Source organism: Rhinolophus ferrumequinum, chromosome 6 (assembly GCF_004115265.2).
Source record: "Rhinolophus ferrumequinum isolate MPI-CBG mRhiFer1 chromosome 6, mRhiFer1_v1.p, whole genome shotgun sequence".
Taxonomy (NCBI): domain Eukaryota; kingdom Metazoa; phylum Chordata; class Mammalia; order Chiroptera; family Rhinolophidae; genus Rhinolophus; species Rhinolophus ferrumequinum.
In genome coordinates this window covers 96920832-96945148 of record NC_046289.1, presented here as the reverse complement: position 1 = coordinate 96945148, position 24317 = coordinate 96920832, and the positions used below count along the sequence as shown (strand labels likewise).

Here is a 24317-nt window from a genome sequence, read left to right as displayed (position 1 = left end):
GAGTAAGGGGCCCTCCCAGTTCCAGGGAGAGAACATTCTTGTCGGCAATGGGGAATCGATGCCAGGATGAGTCTGCACAAGCTTTACTAAAATAACCCTTATCTTCCATTAGTTTCCCCCATATATTTCTTAGCCACTTGCCTACAATTTACTGATTTTATAAGCCCAAATCCCTTTCTTTTGTCTAGTCCCTTCATAATTTATCACCCTTTGTTAAAATGGTATATAAGACCTCGAATCTAACTGTGTCTTTGGGATTTTCACTTCTTTCCTATGAAGTCCTCTTGTGCCATGTAAAAAAATTAACATCAAATAAAACTTGCATGCTTTTCTCTGATTAATCTGGCTTTTTTATTTGTCAGCTTAATTTGCAGGCCTCCATTACAGAACCTAAGAGGATAGAGGTTTTTCTCCCTTTCATGCTCACAAACACTTTTTACTTATTTGCGTTGATATAAAAAAACTTAGACCATGAATTAGGTTAAAAAAATCTGTTTTTACAATAATGGAATAAATCAATTACTAAACTTTGTTTCAGCCATGTATTATCTTGTATCTTTCCTAACTTTAAAACTCAAGATATTTAAGTTCTTCTAAAGAATAAAAGGTAAATCAAATCTAAGTTATCTTTTCATTTCATACTGTAAGAATATTTCTTTCCAGCTAATTTCCATTTGACTCACCAGTTTAATTTTCTGCTTTCCAATCCGAGTAATGTACATTGTATCTTGGGAAAGTTTCCCCATCTCCCCATGTGCTTAATTTAAAAGAAGAATGTTAAGGACCAAGCCAGTACCCAGTGAGAGAATATTGTAAGGATGGGCCCTGCAGAGGAACTTCACTTTATTATTCAACTGCAGTGAAAAGCACAACAAATTAATTTGAAACGTGCTGTTACCCACACAGGACCTGTCCTAGGAAGCCTGTCAGTAGAAATGAGTGGTATACGGGGTGCCTACCAGGCAGCAGAGACTAACCTTCAAAGGGAGGCACTGAAACACACACACTCATTGTCCCTGAAGGATGTGCCTAGAAGAAGGACCTGACTCCTAAGGAACTTCTGGGCAGACAAAAGGCAGAGACGCAGGAAATTCCTAAGCCCCCCTCTGGTGGGGGCTGCCTTCTCACTCCAGCAGCAGTTAAATGCTAAACTTGGCCCAACTGGCCCCTGAGGGACTGTAAGGCCCTAATGACTATTCCTGAACTTCGGTTTTATGCATCATCTTCCATAATTTAAATAACTCAAGATCTTCACTCTTGGAAAACATCCTTAGAAATTAGGTGTTACAAAATTGAGTCTGGTGGACTTTTCTAAAAGTTTTATTTTTCCTGTTGTGATTAAAAATTGCACACGTTGAAACCTGCCATTGACTTGCAGAACTAAAGAGTAAATGATGGCTACATCTGATAGGGCCCACCTTCAAGTAAAAGTAGCTAGAAGGATGTTTTTAAGGTGAGTTACCAAGTCAGAAAAACTGTACATATAGCCCTAGAAGTTTAAGAGAAGATTCAGATTGAGTTTACAACCTCAATTCATCTAGGTGGAGGTCATTTAATTTAAAATTGGGCAGCAGGATACTCTTTTGGGGTTCTGGTACCAATTCCAGTGACGGGGCTGGGGGATGCTTCCCTGTGTCATTTCTAAGCAAGTCTTGAGTCACCAGCTGGGTGTCCTACGATTCAACTCAATTCTGACACTATCTACCTGGAGATAGCCTCAGCTCCCACAGGATAAGGGTCAGTCCTACAGCCAATCACAAGACCAGGTTACAACTTGTACTTCTGACCAACTGCCTACAAATCAGGTTCCCAAGACTCCCAACTCGGGTTCGATCAATTTGCTAGAGCAGCTCACAGAACTCAGAAACGTTTTACCGGTTGATTATAAAAGGATATAACTCAGAAACAGCCAGTGGAGAAGATGTAAAGGGGAAAGTCTGTAGGAAAGGGAACGGCGCTTTCATGCCCTCCCCAGGTTCACCGCTCTGCCCCCAAGCTCCACGAGTTCACCAACCAGAAGCTCTCTGAACCCCATCCTTTTGGGTTTCGATGGAGACTTCATTACATAGGCACGATTGATTAAATCATTGGCCATTGGCGACTGACTCAACTTCCAGCCCCTGCCCCTTCCCTGGAGGGGGACTGAAGTTCCAACCCTCTAATCACACAGTTGGCAACTCTGGCAACCATCCTCCATCCTTAGGTGCTTTCTAAAAGTCACCTTGTTAACATAACAAAAGACTCCTTTATCACTTTCCACATTTAGGAAATTCCAAGGGTTTTAGTATCTGTGAGCCAGGAACTGGATAAAGACCAAATACACACTGGGGGTGCCAAAAAAATGTATACAAGTGGACACTTTGGTCAACGTTGCTCAAGCAGTACTTCACCGTCATCAGAAGTGTCTGGACGCTGACGGTAACCACTTTGAGCACCTCTTGTAATTGCAGACGTCAAACGTGACTTGTATTCCTTCATCTTTTGTTATCGGTATATATTGAGCATTACAATTTTAATACAGTTTTCCTTTCTTAAAATGTGTATACATTTTTTTGGCCCCCTCTATATTTCTTATAAATCACAATATCGCCCTGGATCCTTAAGTGTTTGTAAACTTGAATCTCATCTTCTCTCGTCTCTCCCACTCGAAGTCCTTAAACAGAGGCTGTGTCTCATTCACGCCTACATTGCAACAAGTGCTCAATACATGTTTAGGCTAAAAACTGCATAGTTCATACTAAAGCTTAACAGGTTGGTTTTCCTACAAAGCCACTAGTCACACGTGGAAGATGGCCATCAGCTGGTCATTCCTGGAGGCGGAACCTTTCCTAAGAAAAATGGTGGCTTGAAGGCCCAGTGTTGACATGAAGCCCAAGAAGAATGGCGCAGCACACAGGAAACCTTCCCCAGTGTGCCAGCAGCATCTAGGTCATAGTTTCAAATGTTATGCCTTAATGCTCACTCAGCAATATTACAGATGAGGAAACTGAGGGTCAGAGAGCCAGCAGCTTGCTCAAGGTCTAATAAGGGATGAGTCCTTGGGAAAAGGATTTCAAAGGCGATTCACTTTCCTTAAATCCAATAGTACCCCCTTCCCACTCGTCTGCTCTATAATAGTCACAAACATTCAGGAATAAGGATCTATTCTGGGGGTAGATAAAGCAAAATTATTTACTTACATCACAGCGCCAAACTCACCTGGCTTCCAAAAAAGAACAAAAAAGTTCTCTAAACAGAAGAATAAAGTGCTCATTCTTTGCTCTATTTGGAATTTGAAGACCAGGGTTAGATCCAGCAAGTACTTATGTTAAAATACAAAGCAAATTTACATTAAAGGGAAATTTACAAGTCTTTATTGGAGGGGAAATAGCTAGTGTGGAATTCCTTGCAAATTTACATGTAGTAGTTTACTGTTCTAAATAAATATGGGAGACACACAGACGAATAAATCTTTGCAGTTATTTCCATATATATATATATATATATATATATATATATATATATATATTTTTTTTTTTTTTTTTTTTCTTTCTACCTGGGGCGTTCTGAGCCCATTGCCTTTTTCAGAGAGTGGTAAATATAGAGAGATGAAATTAAAAACCTGTAAATAATCAGTGCAATAAAAGGATTATAAAAGCACTCTCAGTTGCTATGTGGGAGACTAAACTAAAATAATATTTCTGGAGAGAAATATGCCAAAATGTATCAAGAGTTCTAAAAGAGTTCACAGCATTTACTCAAATAATTCCAGTTCCTGAACAGTATTTTAGAAAAACAAGGAAAGGTACACATCAAGATATCTGCATAAGGATACTTACTGAAGTATTATTTAAAATAGTAAAAAATTAGAAAAAAATCCTCAAATATTTAGAAACAGGGGATTGGTTCAATTACATTAGGTTGGTGCAAATGTAATTGCGGTTTTTGCACTTGTTTTTTAACCGTTTGAAGTGCAATTACTTTTGCACCAACCTAAGAATAGTTTTACAATAGCTTATTCTAATTAAACATCATGCTTTAAAGGTTATCAATACCATTAAAGTGTTCACACAACATAAGTGAAAAAAGCAGGTTACCAAATGATATACTGTATATTATGATTCATATCCTTAAAATATATATGAGTATAAAAAAGCTATGTATGCAAAGTATGCATGAATAGAAAAGAGCTTGGCAGTGTAGCTTAAAAGTCTTAACTTATCTTCTAGTGATTATAGGTATATTTTTCTGATTCTTTTCATATTTTTATAATAGTGTATGTTACCTTTTGAGCAGAAAAATGAACATTACCTTCAAAAGCATCTTCCCAACATGAAAAGGAAAGCCCAGCAGCATTGTTTTCATCTATTTACTTGCACACTAAATTTGGCAAGTTTAGTGTGAATACAAATGAGTTCTGGGACGGCTAGAAATCCAGAAACACAAAGAGGAAGTTGAAGGAACTAGGAATTTTCAGCCTGGAGAAGGGGAAGGGGTTTCCCATTATCTGTGCGTCTGCAGTGTCACGAGCGTGCACTCCGGTTTTCTACAGGCCACAGTGGGAGGTGGCAAAATACACTGCTTCAGTTCAAAGGAAACGTCCTGACACCGTGGGCTGTAAAGAAATAGCCGTCATTGTCACGACACAGAGAATTTCTGACAAAGGAGTCAGACCTATGTGGGGACGTTGTCTAGGATTCCTCGGGCTACTGGGGAGGCTGCCCAAAGCGACTTCTGAGACCTCTCCCAGCACCACTTCCACAATGCCAGGAGCTGCTGGGAGGCTTGGAAAGGGAGGGACACGCAAAGAGAACTGGGTGAGAGCTCTGCTGGACTCAGCTTTAGGGGCAGAAGTCTGAGTCAGTGGACACCTTAAATCGGCACCCATTTTCCCTTTGTTCCCTTTGCTTAGCACCTTCCTGGTGGCTAATCTGGTGCCCTGTACAGTCTAGTCCTGGGACTGGAGGTACAGTGAATGCTTATCCTAAGAGTTCAGTGTTCCTGCCAAATGCTCTCTATCTGGGGACTGTCTCAGGGCAAGGGCAGGGGCTGTGTAATGTGAGGTGTCGGGCTCCTGGGGAGGGGAGAGGATGGGAAATGTTGCCAGTTAGTGAGAAGCAGGGATGGGCCTGCGATTTGCTGAGAGCCTTTTCTATGTTAGGCACTCACAAAACGCATGAAGGTGTGATGCAACTATTCGCTTTATTTAGTATTTCATTATTTATGTGGAGTGCTAAGGAGAATTAGACTAACTTTTTCACACCGACTCCTCAATCTTCACATAAAGATAGGAAGCTTGCAATTGTTCATCTCTGGGCCTTTTCCCCAAAGTCAGAAATCACCCTTGGGATTCTTCGCTGGGGATTCCTTGTGTGTGGTTTGGGGCACCCTGGGACACACACACGACGCCTGCCCCTTGCCCAGCAGGCCTTGGTCCCCAGCCCCAGAAAACCCAGTCTGCACGCCACGCTCACCCTTTCACTCCACTCGGTGAGGAACCAGCTCTTGGCACAGGGTCCCATGTCACAATTCTCGATGTCACTCGGCCGGAGCTTCATGTTGCATTCCTCGTCATCGACTACATCCCCGATGTTGCTTACGCACTTCACGTCACGGGTCCTCTGTCCCACTCCACAGGGCACCGAGCACTGAAACACAGCAAGCTCATGTCAGGGGAACGGGTGGCGTTAGCGCTGGATGACTCTTCAGATACAGTGCCCTGATCCTGTTACCTGCCACCTGAACAGAGGACTGTGGTGAGGCCCCCTGGGTCCTCTTTAATGCCATGCTACCTGGGGAGGGTCCCATCCCTGAAAACTTCACAACCCTTTTCTCTAAGACCTTAGATATCTTGATTATTTTGTTCCTCTGAGCCTCAGTTCTGTCATCGATAAAATGGGAGAGCAAGACTGGAAGGAGCTGGTTCTACCAGCATTTATTTGCCAACCTTCAGTCCACCGTGACACATGAGAGACAGGAGACCTGTACTCACACAGCACCCCGTGAAAGTTGGCTGTGGTGACAGACACACTAGCCTTAAGTCTCTCGACCTATCTGTACAAGCTACGGTTTACAAACCCAGCCATCCAGAACCCCATAGGACCGGTTCCCTCCCGGAGAACTCAGGGCGCTTTCCTGTCGGGTGTGGGTCGGGGAGGAAGGAGGGTGCGGTGGGTCCTGGAGGAGGCGCTTGGAGCAGGCCACCCGCCCCACGTACCGAGGTCCAGTCGGTCCGGACCTGCCACTCGCTGCAGATCTTGAGCTGGCAGGTGCTGGTGGTCTCGGGCTTGTCCAGGTGCTGGCAGCGGTAGGGCTGCACCGTGAGGCTGCGGTTGGCGTACACCTGGCGGCACAGGACCTGGCGGTGCTGCATGCCCAGGCCACAGGTTTTGCTGCACTCCGACCACTCCCCGATGTCCCAGCTGGCCCGGGAAGGAGAGAGTGTCAGTCAACAGGAAGAGGGAGGAGCTTACACAGAAGCAGCAGAATCCCAGGGCGCTGCTGATCAGTCTGCCTAAGCGCCACCTGACTCTGTAAAGGAGTCACCTCTGTTCCACATGCTATTTGCCAGTGATTAGGGCCCAGAGTCTATATAAGTCAAGAAAACTGAGAAGGTACAAATGACTTTTATCTAGATTAAAAAAACCCAAAAAAAACACCTCCAAAGCTTAGTTTCATTACCCTGTAGAACATTAACCCACTTCGGAACTAACCTAGAAATCTTACTCCAGCATTCTTTATTTTCCATTAACTACTTACCTATCACCTTCACATAGCCTCCTGTCATCGTGCTTTGTCATTTAGGTGAATAAGGCATTTAGGTAAATAAGGCATTTTATTACTGCGAGAATTAAGCTCGACCCTGTGAAGGTCCCTTTCCCCTCCAAGCCTCCTATTTCTCCTCAATAACCAGCCCAAGGCCGAATAACCAGCCAAGAGCGCACATGCTCTTCCTGGCTTCCAGGCAGACGTATTGTGACTTTCATCATTCTCTCTCTCTGTACACAGCTCACCTACACCACTGACCACACGGGATCGTAACTCTTTGCTTCCCTTGTTGTTTTCCTTACCAGGAAAAACCCTAATTGCTCCAATTTCCTAAAGGCTGGGCTCCTTGGAGTGTGCTGACCTGCTAAAGGCTATGAGCTCCTGTGTGGATATTGAAAAACAGGGGTGCTTGCAAACTGGCTGCATCGTATGCATAGATCAAGTCTCATGTTCCCAAGTCAGAGGTAGCCTGACTTAAAAATGAGATAATATCTGCTACTAAGGTCCTACACACAAGCATCCAGAAGCGACCTGATAACAGGAGATGGGAACAGAGAGGCCGTCTTACAAGGCTGGGCAAGGGAAGATGTTGCACGGCTCCTCCTCGGGGGTCGGCTTCATGCTGGAGTCACAGTAGCTCTCAGGAACCTCTTCGTGAGTGTTTCTGTGCACACAGCGAAATATAGGATACTGCGACCCTGCAAAGACAGGAGAACAGCCCCTGCAATGTCAGTCTGTGATGGAGATGCACAGAGATCCAGGTGCTGAAGAGATGCCACAGAAGCAGAGCAATTCACCCACTCACCTCCTTCGTCTATATGCTTATACACACACTTCTCACACAAGGGCTTTGTCAGCACCAGAAGAGTAGGAATAGTTCTTGCCCTCAAAGAGCTTATAATCTATTTGTGGACGTTGTTTGAAAGCACTCAAAGGCAGATAACAATATTTTTTTACAAAAGTTCAAGATATCACTAGGCAAGGGAGTGATGATAAAACAAGCACAAACAATAACGTCTTCAAGGATTTCTGCAAACATCAAAGAGAAAGGGTCCTAGAGGGTTCAAGCTGCATCCTAGAGAAAATGTTGGGTCTGAGTAGATGTGTGCACCTGTGTGCTGGAGGGAGGGAGCTATCCAGGTCACTGCACTGAAACAACAGTGCCCGACAAACTGGCCTGCAAGCGCCAGACATGTTTAAGAGACAGTTTATGTTGGACCAGAGAAATAAGGAGATTTGAGAAAGGCTGTAAGAGCAGCTGGCTTCCCGTTTGTAAAACATTTTATACATTCCCCTAATACAGTACTGATCCAGTGGTATTTTACTTACATTTGAGTATATGTCTGCTTCCCATGAGACAGCGAGTTTCTCAGGGACAAGACTAATTCTTGTTCACCCCTGTATCCTCAGTACCTAGTAGAATAGTAGGTGCTCAATAAAAGTTTGTTGAATGAGTATTTACCAGAGGTCTAATATTTATTTTTATTACTTTGTTAAAAAAAATCATACTGCCTCTGGTGTATGTGTGTGTGTACGTGTGTGTGTGTGTGTGTGTGTGTGTGTGTGTGTGTGTGTTTTAATATGTTTCATTGGCTAAAAATGGATAAATCTATTTTGGAAACAAAGAATTTGTTAAGTGGAATTTCTAGCTCCCAAACAAACAACCCACAACAGTCAATTCACAGTTCGGCCTTCCTCTTTGCTACCCCTTGGTGGCAGCACTGAGTATTACTAATGGACGTTTACAAAGTGAGAAATGTAAGGAGCTAAAGGAGGAAGCAACTGCTGGAAGAGTAGGGTACTCCTTTACAAAGCACTGCCCCCCCCCACCCCCAGTGAAGGCCACTGCACAATTCCTGCTTGGCAGAATGCTATCATTTATTCTGCAGCTCTGTCTTAGCTCTGTTGCTAATTGACAGACATTTATAGTTTCTGAACTTGCAACTTGCTACATTTTAAATTATAACTAGAGGGATAACTTTTAATATGTGTCTCAATATTTCACCTGCCATGAGCAGTGTTTCAATGCTTCAGTGTTTCAACTGATCTTGTGTGACACACTGAGCCAGAGGGTAGTTCTTGAAAGAAACTGGACAGTTTGTAAGACAGTTTTGAATCTAAAGCAAACATTTGCTTAAAGTACTCTGGCAGTAAAAATTTACAATGTAGCTATCACTGGAGACCAGTATTTAAAATAAAGTTCCAATTAAGCATAATTATTAGCTGAGTAAAAAGCAGTACTGACTGTAAAATTAATAGGAAGCAAAAACTTTTGTGGAATTCAGTTTTGTCCAGCAACATATCTGCTTCCATTTAAGAAGAGAACTTTAATTAAATTCAACAAACATTAAGCATATTGTGTTGAGTTAAAAAGATGGATAAGATTCGGTTCACAGCTTGCAAGGTACCCATTTGGGAGCCAGCTATTAAGGAATTAAGTAAAAATCTTACTGTTTAGCCTATCCTTTTCCCTTCAGACCACAGGAGTTTAACTTTTCTACTTACACGTTTGTGGGTTGGAAAGCAAAAGTAACTACCCCAACCACTTGGCACTCAAGTGAGGGAGAAATGTAATATCTTGAGCTAAAAGGATACAGGTTACCATAGAAATGCTCTGTGTCCTGCAAAGATGGGTCCTGCTTGCGGCTGTTTGCACATGGCCTCTGCCTGCCTTCCCCTCCCCTCTTTCGGCCTTTACAGTACACTTGTCCGAGGTCCAGCTCCAGAGTTTAGCCAAGGAAATAAATTCGGAGGCTCTCTCTCTTTCTCTGGTGGTGAGAAAATACCAGATCTATAATTCTTGACTCCAGTGGCCACAACGGTTTCTTTCTTTGGGTCAGTTTTGATTTCTGCAGAAAGGGAGACATCTGGCCATCTTTTTACTGTTCAAGCATTCAATGTTCCTCTAATTGGCAGCAAGCAAGAATGGGGTGGTGAGGTCAGGTGCTGGCTGAGCTTCAGGCAGCAGAGAAAACCTGGGATCAGTTTGGTTGGGTTATACTTTGAGTGTATTGATCAAAACAGAAGTATGTTATGTCAGAGCAGGGAACTGTACCACCGGTAGAGATTGGTAAGGCAGTATGGAGAGATCGCAAAATAAGGAGCAAGAAAAAAAAATAACTCTAGTTGGAACAGCAGGAATCAGCCAAACCAAGCCAAGGGTTTACCAGATGGACAGAGATCTAGTCACTGAGTAGAGGGAGTCCTGGATACCTGCGACAGGGCCCATCCTGGGATGACGATGTCATAAAGCTGAAAGTATTTACAGCAAGGGAAATTTTAATGTGACAGCCATAGAAATGTGTGGTCCAGTTAGTTCCACCAGGAAGGACTGGAGAAGAGTGAACACAAGACTGTGGGAGCATGAAGGGTGAGCTGACAAATGGCACATGCTTTTGTTCTCCTCCCATTATGTCCACAATGCAATGCCTTCTGGTCTCCGGACAGGGCTACGTCTTACCCTTCTGGAAGGGCTGGGCCAGGCTACATTTAAAGACAGGAGATGGAAGAGAATCTTCTACACATGCCACCTGTGATATCAAACTACCCGACAACAATTTTTATCCTTTTATAGTGTTCCCTTGTTTTCACCTAGTTCTGAGTGTATCTGGTTCTCTTAATGGGCACCACACCACTACCTGAATGGCAGACTATTTCAGTAATACAGCATTTTGATCTTGGGTGCCTGTGTCAGTTGTGTTTCATACTGCTAACCTCTAGTGTCATGGACAGGTCCTCACTGAAATGATTTTGGCCTTACTACATAATTATCTCTAGCTTTCTGCCTCCCTTTGCTGCTTCCAATCTGTATCTTCTCGCTGTAATAAACTGTAACCACGAGCATAGTAGCTTTTCTGTCTTATACGTTCTTATAGAGGGTCGTCGCGCCTGCGGGTGGTCTTGGGGATTCCTTACACAACATCACACTAACGAGCCACCTCACAGCCAGGCTCACAGAGGGGAGGGTTTGCCATGGCCCTCGGGCCCACCTGCACGGTCCTCATTTGGGCATCTGCGGAGACCCTCCCCGCGCACCCGTGAGCTCACCTTTCCCGCAGGTCGTGGAGCATTCCGTTGTCCCGAGCTGCTTCCAGTTGTGGTCTCGGCTTCGTCGTGGCGGCTGTGGTGCTGGGGGTACCACATTGTCTGGCCGGTGGGAAGAAAATCTATCAGGATGCCTGACGGGGAAGGTCTGCACTGATTCTGAGGTGAATATTTCGGGTGCCCCACCACGCACGTCTTCCTTCTCATTCCTGTCCTTCTCTTCTCCCTCCTCGTGGCTCCTCCCTTCTGTCACCAGCTGGCCATTGAAGGGCTCCCCTAGGAGACAGAAGCCAGTGCACACGCACAGATCAGTTTGGACGTGGAGTTGTAAAGAGGAAGCTGCTTCACCGTTAGAAATCAGGTAGCACGCGATCATTTCTAATCCATAGCACACATATTTAAAATAAACAGACACTGATTTCCCTAATATTCAAAACATTATTAAAAATGAATAGGAAAAAGATGAATAGGAAAAGTAGGAAAGGGCCAGGGAGAGGCAGTTCACACAAAAAGAAATACAGATAGCCAAAAGTCATACAAAAATGCTAAACAGAAATTTCACTCATAATTAAAGAACTACATGTGAAAACTAGAACCACAACTCTATTCACCTAACAATAAAGATTAGAACTTTGGAAACCCTTATATCCGTAAACCCCTTGTTGAAGGTGCTGGAAAACATGCTCTCATACACTGTGGGGGGAGCCTGCAAATAAATGCAAATCTTGGAGAGCAATTTGGCAATATCTACCAAAAATTTGAATGTACGTACCTTTGACTTAGGCATTTCAGTTTCTAGGACATCTGTTGTACAAATATTCCCATTCTTTTACACAAAGCTGTATGTACAAGTATGGTCACTAAAGCATTCTTTGAAATAGCCAAGCAGTAGAACAGACTTAAATGTCCACCAGTGGTACTGGTTAAGATAAATTATGCTATCAGCATGAATGGAATACTGTTATTTTTTTTAAAAAGAATGAAGCAAATATGTGTTCTGACATGGAGATTTGACTCTGGTCTGTTATTTGGTGGAAGAAGAAAGCACAGCAGAATTCAGTCTATATCACATATATGCACACAGAGACGTGGCAGACACTTTCTGAGAAGTGAATCTGTGATTCCTTCTTTATCTCCCTCAGTCAAAAGAGGAGCCAAGCCCTGAGATTTTTTTGCCTTGAATTTTTGCAGAAGAGAAAGCGAAAGCTGCTGTAAGTCAACAGCTCTTCCTTCCCACAGTGAAAGCCTAGCACTCAGTAAGGATGTCAGATCCCAGAGGAGACAGATGACCGGAAGGAGAGAAGGAAGAGGGAAAAGTGAGAGCGCTTATGAGAGAGAGGCAGAGAGGCAGAGAGGGAGAGAGAGAGATGTTTCCATGGCGGGAGAGGCAGGAGCCTGAGGTCTCGCGTTCCCTGACCACTGCAGACCCTCACCTGTACCAGGCAGGAACTTTTCCTCACACCTGCAGTGTGTGTGTGGAGCCCCATCTGGACTGGGATTGAATTTCTTCTAGTTTCAAAGAAGTTTCAAGTTCAAGTTAGATTTCCATTGACTTATGGTAGAGAAAGACATGTGATGTTCTGTGTACATTTAGGCTATAGACAAAGATTCCAATTGGCTGCAAACACGTTTGTACACGCGTAGAAAAGGGCTGGGTAGAATCCCACCAAATTGTTGAGCGATTCCCTCTGGGACAGGGGTCGGGGGAAGGGGGAAAAGTTTGGGGGGAGATTGCCTTCTTTTAGTAGACTTTTTTTTTTTTTAAGAGCAGTTTCAGGTTTACAGAAAAATTAAGTGGAAAGTACAGAGTTCCCATCCCTCCCCTACCCCCCCCATGCACATTATCAACAAGCCCCCTCCCCACCAGAGTGGTGCATTGGTTACAATTAATGAGCCTGCATGGAAACATCCTCATCACCCAAAGTCCAGAGTTTGCAGTGGGTTTGGACAAGTGTATAATGACATGGGTCACCTATTCTGGTGTCATACAGAAGAGCGTCACTGCTTCTGGAATTGACTTAAAAGTTCTCTGTGCTCCACCCATTTGTCCCTCCCTCCCCTGGCAACCACTGATCTTTTCCGTCTCCATAGTTTTGTCTTCTCCAGAATGTCATAGAGTTGGAATCATACAGTACGCAGCCTTTTCAGATTGGCTTCTTTCACTTAGTCATATGCATTGAAAGTTCCTCCATGTCTTTTCATGATTTCATAGCTCATCTCTTTTTAGTGTTGAATAATATTCTGTCACCTGGGTGGACCCCAGTTTATTTATCTAAATTCACCTACTGAAAGACATCTTGGTTGCTTCCAAGTTTTGGCAGTTATGGAGCAGGCACACTTTACTTCACATGCTTTTATTTTGATTGAATAATGTTCAAACACATATTAGCTTAGTACAAACTAAGGAGGCAAATCCAGTTAAAACAGGGTTTCAGGCCAGCCCGGTGGCTCAGGCGGTTGGAGCTCCGTGCTCTTAACTCTGAAGGCTGCCGGTTCGATTCCCACATGGGCCAGTGGGCTCTCAACCACAAGGCTGCCAGTTCAATTCCTTGACTCCCGCAAGGGATGGTGGGCTGCGCCCCCTGCAACTAAGATTGAACATGGCACCTTGAGCTGAGCTGTCGCTGAGCTCCCGGATGGCTCAGTTGGTTGGAGCATGTCCTCTCAACCACAAGGTTGCCGGTACGACTCCCGCAAGGGATGGTGGGCTGCGCCCCCTGCAACTAGCAACGGCAACTGGACCTGGAGTTGAGCTGTACCCTCCACAACTAAGATCGAAAGGACAACAACTTGACCTGGAAAAAGTCCTGGAAGTACACACTGTTCCCCAATAAAGTCCTGTTCCCCTTCCCCAATAAAATCTTTTAAAATGCTTTAAAAAAAACACAAAAACTTAGGGTTTCTCTACCCCTTCATCAGTGCTTTATTATTTAGTTGGCTTCTTACAATACTTCATGTTTTAAAATATTATATGCAAATTAAAGCAACAGAGTCAAGACCAGGCATATTGATATAAATGAGACTGTCCAAGAGGTTATTAGCTGAAAACATTTAAAAATTTTTCTAGTGCTTAGTATGCACTGGGCACTAGGCTTGACATCTGATTTATTCGGTTTCCTCCTCTGCTGCACCCCATTAGAACAAAACAAAACCGTTGAGTGTAGCTTCCCCCCCTCTGTTTTGTAGACTGGGAATGTATTCAGAGAAGTTACTGGCTTGCCTGAGGCTGCACAGCAAGGAAGTGGCAGAGTCGGACTCAGGCTCTGGCCTCCTGACTCCACTGATATGGAGGGTGAAGCCTGGTCCAGAATGCCCCTTCTCACCAAATTTTTACAACTGACCCCTTCTGGGCCTGCCCTGTCCCAGGCAGCTGATCCCAGATCCCCGGGCTACCCGTTAGGTGAGACCCATTAGACTTGTCACCAGACATCATCATCCGATTGATTTCAAATCGTCTGTCCAATTGCCCCTACAAATTAGCATCAGGCCTCAGTAATATCAATAGTTTGCCATCTGAACTTGGTTCTCAGACTGTGTATTGCTCTTGGAAATGGCTTCAAAATGTTGTTTGCTGGGTGTGCTGACTTGGAGTTTGGACAGCACATGTAGCCCGCGTGTTGGGCACACACCAGGCTGTTGTGTCCAGGCAGCCAGGTGGCTCCTCCCTGCTATGTGACAATCAGATAACCCGGTTATCTAATCGGCCGCCCAGAGGAGGATGGACTGGCCGGGTGTGGCATCTGTCCCCTCAATTCCTAGAACAGGTGCTGGACCAGGTAGCCTTTAGGTAGTCTAACAAGCACAGGCTGGCTGGAGGTCACTGTGGGACCTGGGTGAGTGACCTAAGCTCGCTAAGCTTCCATTTCCTCACTCGTAACATGAGGATGATACGAGTCCCTCCCTCTGAGCACTGCGGTGAGAATTCGATGGTTAATCCATGTGAAGTGCTCTGCAGTGCCTGGCTCACAGCGAGGACGTGGCAGCGCCTGGGAGGGACCGTCATCACTAACATTGCTGCAGACCTTCCTGTTGGAAAGATGGAAAGGACATTTTCCATTTGAGTGGTGGGCACCCTCATTGCTCGGTAAGGAGGTATCTGCAGAGCTGAGGGCTGTGCCATAGCCCGCAGCAGCCCCGTGAAAACAGCCTGCTCTGTCCAGCAGCAGAGCCCCCCAGGGAAGAGGCAGATCGCTGGGTGTGAACTCCGTATTCTTTTCTTACAGGTCAAAGTAGTGTTAACAGGAGCAAAAGGGAACCACGAGAAAAGGCATTGGCAGAAAGAGTAATGGCCCTCAGAAGATGTCTGTGTCCTAATCCCTGGAGCATGGAATATGTGACCCCATATGGCAAAAGGAACTTTGCAGATGGAATGAAGTTAAAGATTCTGAGATGGAGAGATTATCCTGGATTGTCTGGGAGGGCCCAGTGAAGGGCCCTTATATGAAAGAGGCGGGAGGTGAGACTCAGAGAAAGAGATGTGATGACGGAAGAGGAGGGTCAGAGTTAGAGATATTTGCAGGTGCTACTCGGCCGGCTCTGAAGATGGAGAAAGAGGCCATAAGCCATGGAATGTAAGTGGCTTCCTGAAAGAGGAAAAGGAACCAGATTTTCTCCTAGAGCCTCTGCAGGGAGCATGGCCCACTGACATCTTGATTTCGGCCAAGCAAAACCCATTTAAAATTTCTGACCTCTAGAACTGTAAAATAGTAAATCTGCATTGTTTTAAGCCACTACGCCTGAGGTAATTTGTTATGGCAGCAATAGGAAACTAATATATGGCATTCCAAAATGAGGAACTGGAAAGAAAGATCCAGATGTTCATGTCATTTTTGAATCAAGTTCATGCAACACTCTTATTAGTAAAGGCTCAGACAAATGGTGAAGAATCTTCTGATATCTGGGCCACTGACTCTGAAATACGTGTCCCTGGCTTTTCCCTGTGTAGACTAAGAGACAGAGAATCGCTGTGCAAGAAGAGAGACACGCTTTACAAGGAAATGACCTGAGAGCTTGGCAGCAAAACATGGATTTTACCTGGTCTCCTGTGAGGTGGCACCTGGGGGCTGATGGCATTGGTCCCCATGATGACGTACTCATAGTGGACTCCTGGGTTGGGCTGCTGGTGTATCATCTGACAACACAAAAGCCGATGTCACTGCACTGGCAGGCACGCACGTCCCTTTCCTCCTGGCTCTGGGTTCAGTGGTATGAGTGGTACTATATAAATGAGTGGGTTGATTCACATGTAATAATGTTAGTGGACCTGTGACAGATTAAACAAAAACTATTTCCAGATGGCTTTTTATTTGCTTTTGAAAAATGAAGAACTTAGAAGAAAACTAGGCTGAAAGTCAAGACTTTATAAGTTCCAAATAGGAAGATGGGCAATGGTAGTGGAACCTTTCGGTTGGCTCCCAACCATCCTCATACCGTGGCTTAGATTTTGCTCAGAGCTCTCAAAATGTCCAAAATAGATACATGTTTACATTACAGAGAACCTATTGGAACACTAGGTGGCGAGTTAGAGTCAGCAAAGAAGAGCCAGACCTCTGGCAGGGCCAGCCCTGGAGTCCTTCGTTTTCCTTCCAAGTCTTCTACCTGGCAGATGAGGCTGGCACAGCAAAGGTCCAGCCCAACCCTCTTCCTCATTGACTCTTGGGTCCCATCCCTTCTCATCCATAGAAAACTTCAGAATCACAAAAAGATGGGGTCCGGAAAACAGGTATAAGGGAAGTAACTTTCTCTCTGGGTCCTATTCTCTCAGGAATTGATGACAAAAGGAAGACAGCAAGCATGAAACTGCATCCGGCTGTGGAAGTCAGCAAGGAAACTGTCTGAGACAAAAACACCACATCTATCTGCATGGCCCAGCAGAACGAATCCCTCCCTATTGGCTCTGGAGCACAAATCCTTTGGCCCACGGCTTTCCCGGCAGGCAAGAGGGTAGGGGGCTAAAGGCAGCGCAGATGTGAGCCAGGCAGAGAGACGCTGTTGCATTTTGATATTTCTGTCTGTACTGCTGTACCAGCTGTGTAGCCAGAACAGGTCCCTTCAACTCAGGTTTTGATTTCTTCAGCTGGAGAAGAAGAAAGTTAGAATGCAGCTGATCCCTTAGGTCCTTTTAGCTACAAGTGCCTCAGAGTTACTCCTGCATGGGTGGGGTCCTGTTTGGTTCCTGATTATGTCTGTTATGTCCATTTGTGCCTTCATCTCTTGCCCCCTCCCTCCATGTGAAATGGGGCCTCTGTGCTATAAATCACCCGCAGAAGGCAGACATGAGACCCCCTGGGCTCCTTGTACTCAGAAACCATGGTGGTGCACCCAGAACCCCGCGAGACATGGCGGTGTGACCTCAGGTTCCTGCTATCTCCCCTGCATCCCTCGCTTCTCCTTTCACACACTTTGACAATGGGTCTGAGGCCGGAAACCCTCCCTCCCTCTTCTGTGCCTCTTCTGCGTGAGCATTCATTCCGCCAGTGCAGACCTTGTCCCGTTTATGAAGTTATTATTGGCTACCACATCCCAGACCACCCACGATGGGCCTTTAACAACCCGGGGTTTGAATCCCTGATGCTATTCGAAACTTACTCAGAGTCCAACAACCCACTGGACAGCGTAAAAAAAAATATTCAAAATTAACTATAACAAGGCTTCCTTTACAGTTCTGGTCCTCGAGCCGCTAGGCCCGAGAGGAATGAGCGTGTAACTGTATAGTTGGAGAAGCAATATTTATAAAACTCTCACACAGCTCACATCTTGTAGACCAGCATGGCTTTGTAGGCGGTGAGAGAATGCGTATCTGTGGGTGAGCTCATTCTTTTTTTCATAAAAACCCGATTTCAAGCTTTTGTTTCCTGATCTTTTTACGAAGGCTGGATTCTAGTGGTCTCTTTTAAAAAAGTAAGGACTATTTTTAACTTTTAGGTAGCTTAATAATTTAGTTTCTTGTGAAATAAATCAAAGTTTTGTCTTCTGTGAAGGAGGGGACTTTTAGTAAATCTCTGTGTTGTGTTGCCTAGTAAATCTCAGAGCTTTATCGTGTCATCTGGGATACTCTGGAGCTCTCCTTTCTTCATCGGCTTTAATAGAAGAGCTCTGAGCAGTCTTGTCTTGCTTTAGGCATTTGCTTGCTTTTGCCATAGAAAGAAAACATGCCAAATTAGCATTAGGAGGAAAGTGCCTGGAGGAGATCCAATGCTCATGAAATAAAGGATATGTTTTGCCTCTGATTTGATTCAACAAGTAAAATTGGTTTTACTGGGTCAATAAACGCTGAGGGTTAGAAGCATCTGGTAGAGTTTAAGGCTTCTGTGAGCCAGGTACATTCAGAATGACTAGTAAAGATGAACACCAAGATTTAAGAACACCTCAAAAGACTCCACTCAAGTGGTTTTATTGAGCTGGGGCAGTAATGTATCGCTTGTTTGTTCTAAATGTGGCCCTTTGAAGCAACAAGATACAAAATCCAGAGAATAGCCCAGAAACATCCAAACTCACGTAGACGTCCAAGATCTCATTGGTGGGACCTTCAGCCAAAAAGGACTCTCCAGCAGTGCTCGAGATCTCATTGGGACGTTTATAGGTGAACATCGTCCCGCCGCCCTCGTATTTTCCAGGCCGGTCAATCGCCCAGTTCCCGTTGATGATGGAGCGGCCAGAACGACTTCTCAAGGCTGTGGAGAAAAGTGAGACAGTTTTTCAAGTAAGCCCAGGGTGTGCACAAGAAACTGACCGCCCCTGATCCCAGTTGCTGGCTTATTTACACAGCAAGTTTTTCATGAGGATCCGCTATGTGCCAGGCACTGATCTAGGCCCTGGGGCAGGACGAGGCATCCAGACCACATCCCTTTGGGCTCAACCAGGTCTTCAACCCACTTTGATCCACCATTTGGATATAGCAATGAAGGGTGGGAGTGGTTAGGTGAGAAGGATATGGAAAACCAGAGGGAAAGAAGAAAGCCAGAGGGGGAAAATGAAAGGGAGGGGGAGGGGAAACTGTATTCTATCCCATTATCTAGGTGAGAGGTTGCACGCTGGCAGCTCAGGAGCTGATTTTGGCCCGCAGATGGGCTTGGTTTGGCCATCACAGTGTTTTTTTTAAAAGTATAATTGAACCTAAATTTAAGAATTGGGAGATTTCACATAAAAAAGTCAGAGTTCTAGCTTGTCTTATAAAACAAGAAGACATGTTAACACTGGCTGCATTCCCTCCAGGGGGCAGTCCGTTGGAACGGGGGAGGATGGCCCATTTTGCACGGTTTGCCCTAATCCTCACCACTCCCCAATACTCCCCAACACTGAGGCCAAGTCTCAGCTTATTACCCACTTACTCATGAATATGAACTATTCATTCATTCCCTGTGTGATCGTGCTTGCGTTGCTATTTTTCTAATACTTTTCCCACTTCTATGCCTCCTAAAAACGGCAAAGCTAAAGAAAGGCCAGGAGGTTTCCCGTGATTTTCTCCTACCTGGTCAGCTTCATTCGTTTAGACTACCTCCCTCCCTGCCTTCCGTGGGCTTTGGGGGCTGTGGACTATGTTAGATATTGCACACGCACTGTCAGAATCAGTCTTCATAACAGTGCTAAGAAGATGTGTGTCCCTGTCTTTCAGAGACTGGTTCTGGGACCAGAGAGAACTTGTCCGAGGACATGAAGGTGGTCAGTGACGGAGCTGCAATCTGGAGCCCACACTCAGAGGGGGGGTAAGAAACAAGGATTAGGGTTACTGAGAGAAGAAAAGGACAGCATGTGAGAGCAGACTTTTTTCCCTTAGACATGTGGCATCTTGAAAGCCACAAGCCAATGGCAGATTGGGTTAAAAGAGATCCTGTACTAAGTGCCGTGTACACAGTGGGCCCCGTGGGGGTCACTGGCTTTTTGAACTTTCACTTTACAGAGTTCCTAAATTTAATTTTTCACAACACATTGTAGAAAAATTTATCTATAAACAAAAGTAGTGAGAACAAGATGAGAAACCTCCAGGTACCTATTGCCGAGCTTCAACAGTGATCAACTCATGGCCTATCATGTTTTACTTCACAAATCCCAGACCCCATTTATCCTTCTATGTTTCAGTGGGTGTCTCTAAAACACGGTGACTCTGAGTTTCAGAAACCCATTTCCAGGACTGATTCTGCAATGGGCCTTCCCAGGCCTGCAGAGTTAGAGGCTGCTCCGAGTGGGGGAAGGGCCTCCAATTCTGAGGACGCCTCCCCTGCAGACTCTACCCCTGGCTGGCTGGCTGGTTATCATGGCTACTGAGAGACATCACCTGGGGAACTGAGGCACTGCACACTGAATCATAAAATCAATTCAGCTTATTGAGTGGCAACGAAGGGTCAAGAGTGGAGACTGAGGAAGAACAGGTTTGGGCTGTTTTCTACCAAAACCGCACTTCTTGAGAGTGGTCCATTTAGTATTTCCATTTCCTCACTTCCTAGTCGTTCCTCAGCCATCTCCTATTTGACTCCTGCCTCCATTATGCCATTGAAACAATTCACATTAATGTCACCAAGACTGTGACCTTTAGCCCTGTTGCTAAATCCAGTGGGCATTTCCCAGGCCTCCTCTGACGAGACATTTCAGCAGCATTTAGCACTACTGACGACTCCATCTGATTTGAACCATTCTTGTCCTGGTTTTGGGACACCACACTCGGCTTGCTTTCCACCTGCTCTCGGCTTCTCTGTTTTTATTTTCTGTCTCATTTTTCCTACTTGGCTATTAAATATTAGCATTCTTTAAGGATTAAGAGTAGACGTGATTCGGGTGCTGTACTTCTTTCATGGGCCGTTTCACCTATACCCATGCCTTTAAGTACTATATCCAGTGACTCCCAAGCCGACTTTTCCTCTGGTCCCAGACTTTTATATCTAATTGTCTACTTGACAGTTTCACTCAGATGCGTTGTCTAAGATTGAACTAATCCCTGACCTCGTCCAGTGTTTCTTATGTCAGTAAACGGGACCACCACCCACCTAATTAGAAACACAGGAATCCTGGATACCTCCTCCCCTCCTGATCCCCTATATCCAATCCATCATCAAATTTTATTTGACCTCCCTCATATTTCCTGAGCCCATCTGCTTCTTTTCATGTCCACGGTCATAAGCAAAGGCTAAGATACCATCAGAGCTCATCTGGACCAACTCAAAAACCTTCTAATTGGTCTCCCTGTTTCCCTCCTTTTCAGGCAGAGTGATATTTTCAGGAATGCCGATTTGATCACCAACTAAGGCTCCAAATCTTTTAAATGGCTTTCTATTTCTCTAGGGGGGGAAAAAAGCCCATCATTAATGGGGTGAGGGCCCCAGGTAATGTGGTCCAGACTCATCCCGTATCACTGTCCTTCTCTCTGTGCTCTGTTCCCTGACCTTCTTTTAGCTCCTCTAATAAATATATCATGCTCCTTCCTCAAAACTGTTCCTTCTTCCAGAAATGCTTTCCCTCCCCTCCAATCCTATTTGTTCGTTAGATGTCAGCTTCTCAGGGCAGTCTCCTCCCCCCCCGGTCCAGGCCTGTCTCTTCTCTCACATGCGGTAAGAGATCCAAGAACCTTTCCTTCCAGGCACTTAACTCAGTCTGTACTTACGCCCATTCAGAGCATGGTTTGATTCATGTTTGTCTGCCAGTACACTGTAAGCTCCCGAAGGGCAAAGGCAGTGGTGTTTCCTCCCCATTTTAGCTCTAGAGCCCGGCAGAGTGCTCACCACCTACTAGGGCCTTCATCATATGTGCTGAACGCACAAAATATGCAGTCCAGAAAGGCAAAAGCTCAACAGAGAGATAGGCGAAGAATGATACATAGGTAAGGCACAGAAAAGCACGTACAAATGAAAATACGCTCTACCTTACCGATAATTTAAGGAATGCAAATCAAAATGGGATATCTTGACCCACCCTATTGGCAAATGTTTAAAAGAGTTAATGCGGTCAGAACTGACAGGTGTGTGAAAAAGCAAGCACCCATAACACCGCTGGTGGGGATGCAAACTGACAACCATTTGGGAGGGCAGTTGGTTACATGTGAAAACGTTAACTGCCCAGACCCTTAACCTAAGAACTGTACTTCTAGGAAACTACTTGAGTGGTATCTTTCTCTAAATAATAGAAGAGTGTTTGTAACAAGGATATTCTGCAGATTTTTCTTAAATATAGAAAAACTGAAAACAACCTAAATATCCACCAGTAAAGGGCGGCTTAAGTAAATTGTCATCTTGGATATCCACACAATGTGACCCTAAAAACACGAGATAGAGCTGTGTGTGGGGGTGTGGGGACAGAGCCCCAAAAAGCAGTTTCCAGGCTCTCGGCCTCACATAGAAAGGTGCTGGCTCAGGTAGTAAATGGCCATCGACTGCGATCAAATGGCCAGCAGCTGTGGCTAGTTGGCCGTCAGCTGTAACCAGTGAGCCATTGGCCATGAATATAACTGCCGTGGCTCGGCTAGCAGAAAAAGGGGGCTAGCAAGAAGATGGTGGCTGAGCCTGCAAGCGGCACAGTGAGGGTTGAGAATTGTGTGGCTCCTGCTTCCTGTGTCTCCAACCCAGCTGCCAGCGAGAGTATAGTGGTGTGACTCCCCTACCTATGGCTCCGTGGGTGTTCCTGTTTGGCCTCACCATGTCCTGCGTTCTTATCTGGGGAGTGGGACCGGAGACCCCGCATGACACCCCGCACGACACTTGGCGAAGTCGGCAGGATCCCCTGCACTACACATGGCTCAGCGAGCAGGGTACGGTGTCGGCCAAAGCTCTCCGAAGGGCAGTGGAGCAGTTGCCTATGAACACTCAGTTGCAGGAAGACTAGGAGGAGCAGCTGCCGGAGAGCTGGACCCCGTGGAGGGGTGGGAAGACGTGGACGGTTCCCCAACCAGCAGAGGCCGGAGAAAGCAAAGGTTGTTGCGGCCCTGTGAGCTGGGAAGTGCTTGCTGAGGCAGCCCGGATGCAGGACTTGTAGTCCCAGGAGGAAACACTTGCTGAGTCCTCCATGGGAGCTGAGGGTGAGGTCAAGGTCATCCCTCACCCCCAGGACAGCCCTGGCAAATGACTATGGACTATGGGGAATTGCCTTCCATCCCTAATTTAATGGACAGCTTGACTGTTTGGGAACATACCACAATGTAGTGGAACTGGCGGATATTCGCTTTTGTGTCTTGATCGGCCACCATTGAGAATATGTAATCACCTTGACTGTGAGCCGCTGTTGTTCCAGCACAGTGCCATGAGAGGCCCAGAGAGAGTGGCAGTGCCCTGAGAAACCCTGGCTGTGTCCAGGAAGTCTGGCTGAGCCCAGAGAGAGTGGCAGTGCCCTGGGAGCCCTGGCTGAGTCCAGGAAGTCTGGCTGTGTCCAGAGAGAGTGGCAGTGCCCTGAGAGGCCCTCGTGTGCCCGGGGAGACTGGTGGTACCCTAAGAAGTCCAGGAAGTCTGGCTGTGCCCAGAAGTACTGGTGGTGCCCTGAGAAACCCTGGCTGTGACCAGAGAGCTTGGCTGTGTCCAGGAAATAGCATTCACCTCCAGGCTCCTCGCACAGGGCCCCTCGCGGAAGACGCTTGTCGTGTAGATTGTGAGGCGAGACCCTGTAGGGGTGGAGTGTGGGGACAGAGCCCCAAAAAGCAGTTTCCAGGCTCTTGGCCTCACATAGAAAGGTGCTGGCTCAGGTAGTAAATGGCCATCGACTGGGATCAAATGGCCATCAGCTGTGGCTAGTTGGCCGTCAGCTGTAACCAGTGAGCCATTGGCCACTAATATAACTGCTGTGGCTAGGCTAGCAGAAAATGGGGGCCAGCAAGAAGATGGTGGCTGAGTCTGCAAGCGGCACAGTGAGGGGTGAGAATTGTGTGGCTCCTGCTTCCTGTTTCTCCAACCCAGCCGCCAGCGAGAGCATAGAGATACGACTCCCCTACCTATGGCTCCGTGGGTGTTCCTGTTTGGCCTAGCCATGTCCTGCGTTTTTGTGTGGGGAGCAGGAGCTGAGACCCCGCCTGACACCCCGCGTGACAGGGGGCATGGGAAGCAGTCCATGACATATTTTAAAAAAAATTTTTATCGGGGAATATTAGGGAACAGTGTGTTTCTCCAGGGCCATCAGCTCTAAGTCATTGTCCTTCAATCTAGTTGTGGAGGGCGCAGCTCAGCTCCAAGTCCAGTTGCCATTTTCAATCTTTAGTTGCAGGGGGCGCAGCCCACCATCCCATGCGGGAATTGAACCAGCAACCTTGTTGTTGAGAGCTCACGCTCTAACCACCTGAGCCATCCGGCCGCCCCTCCGGCAGCTTGGCGGCAGCTAGTTGTCTTCAGTCTAGTTGTGGAGGGCGCAGCTCACTGGCCCAGGTGGGAATTGAAGCAGCAACTCTGGTGTTCAGAGCTTGTGCTCTAACCAACTGAGCCATCCGGTCATCCCCCATGACACATTTTTAAAGGAAATAAAATGCAGACCAATGTGTTTGTTATGATCTCATTTGTATATACTTTTAAATAGAGGCATATACATAAAACATGTGGGCACATGAATAAACTTTTAGAGAA

The 24317-nt window shown here is 45.9% G+C and overlaps 1 protein-coding gene across 2 annotated transcripts in view; it reads right to left on the bottom strand.

Annotated features, from left to right (window-relative positions):
• THSD4 (thrombospondin type 1 domain containing 4) overlaps positions 1-24317 on the bottom strand; it is a 585321-nt gene that overhangs the window by 15237 nt on the left and 545767 nt on the right. For both annotated transcript variants that reach the window (XM_033109294.1, XM_033109295.1), the window contains 6 exons: positions 18289-18464; positions 15826-15922; positions 10795-11067; positions 7316-7445; positions 6197-6401; positions 5454-5627 (listed from right to left, as the gene is read on the bottom strand). In XM_033109294.1, the coding sequence (XP_032965185.1) occupies positions 5454-5627; positions 6197-6401; positions 7316-7445; positions 10795-11067; positions 15826-15922; positions 18289-18464 (1055 nt within the window). The remainder of the gene's footprint in view (positions 1-5453; positions 5628-6196; positions 6402-7315; positions 7446-10794; positions 11068-15825; positions 15923-18288; positions 18465-24317) is intronic.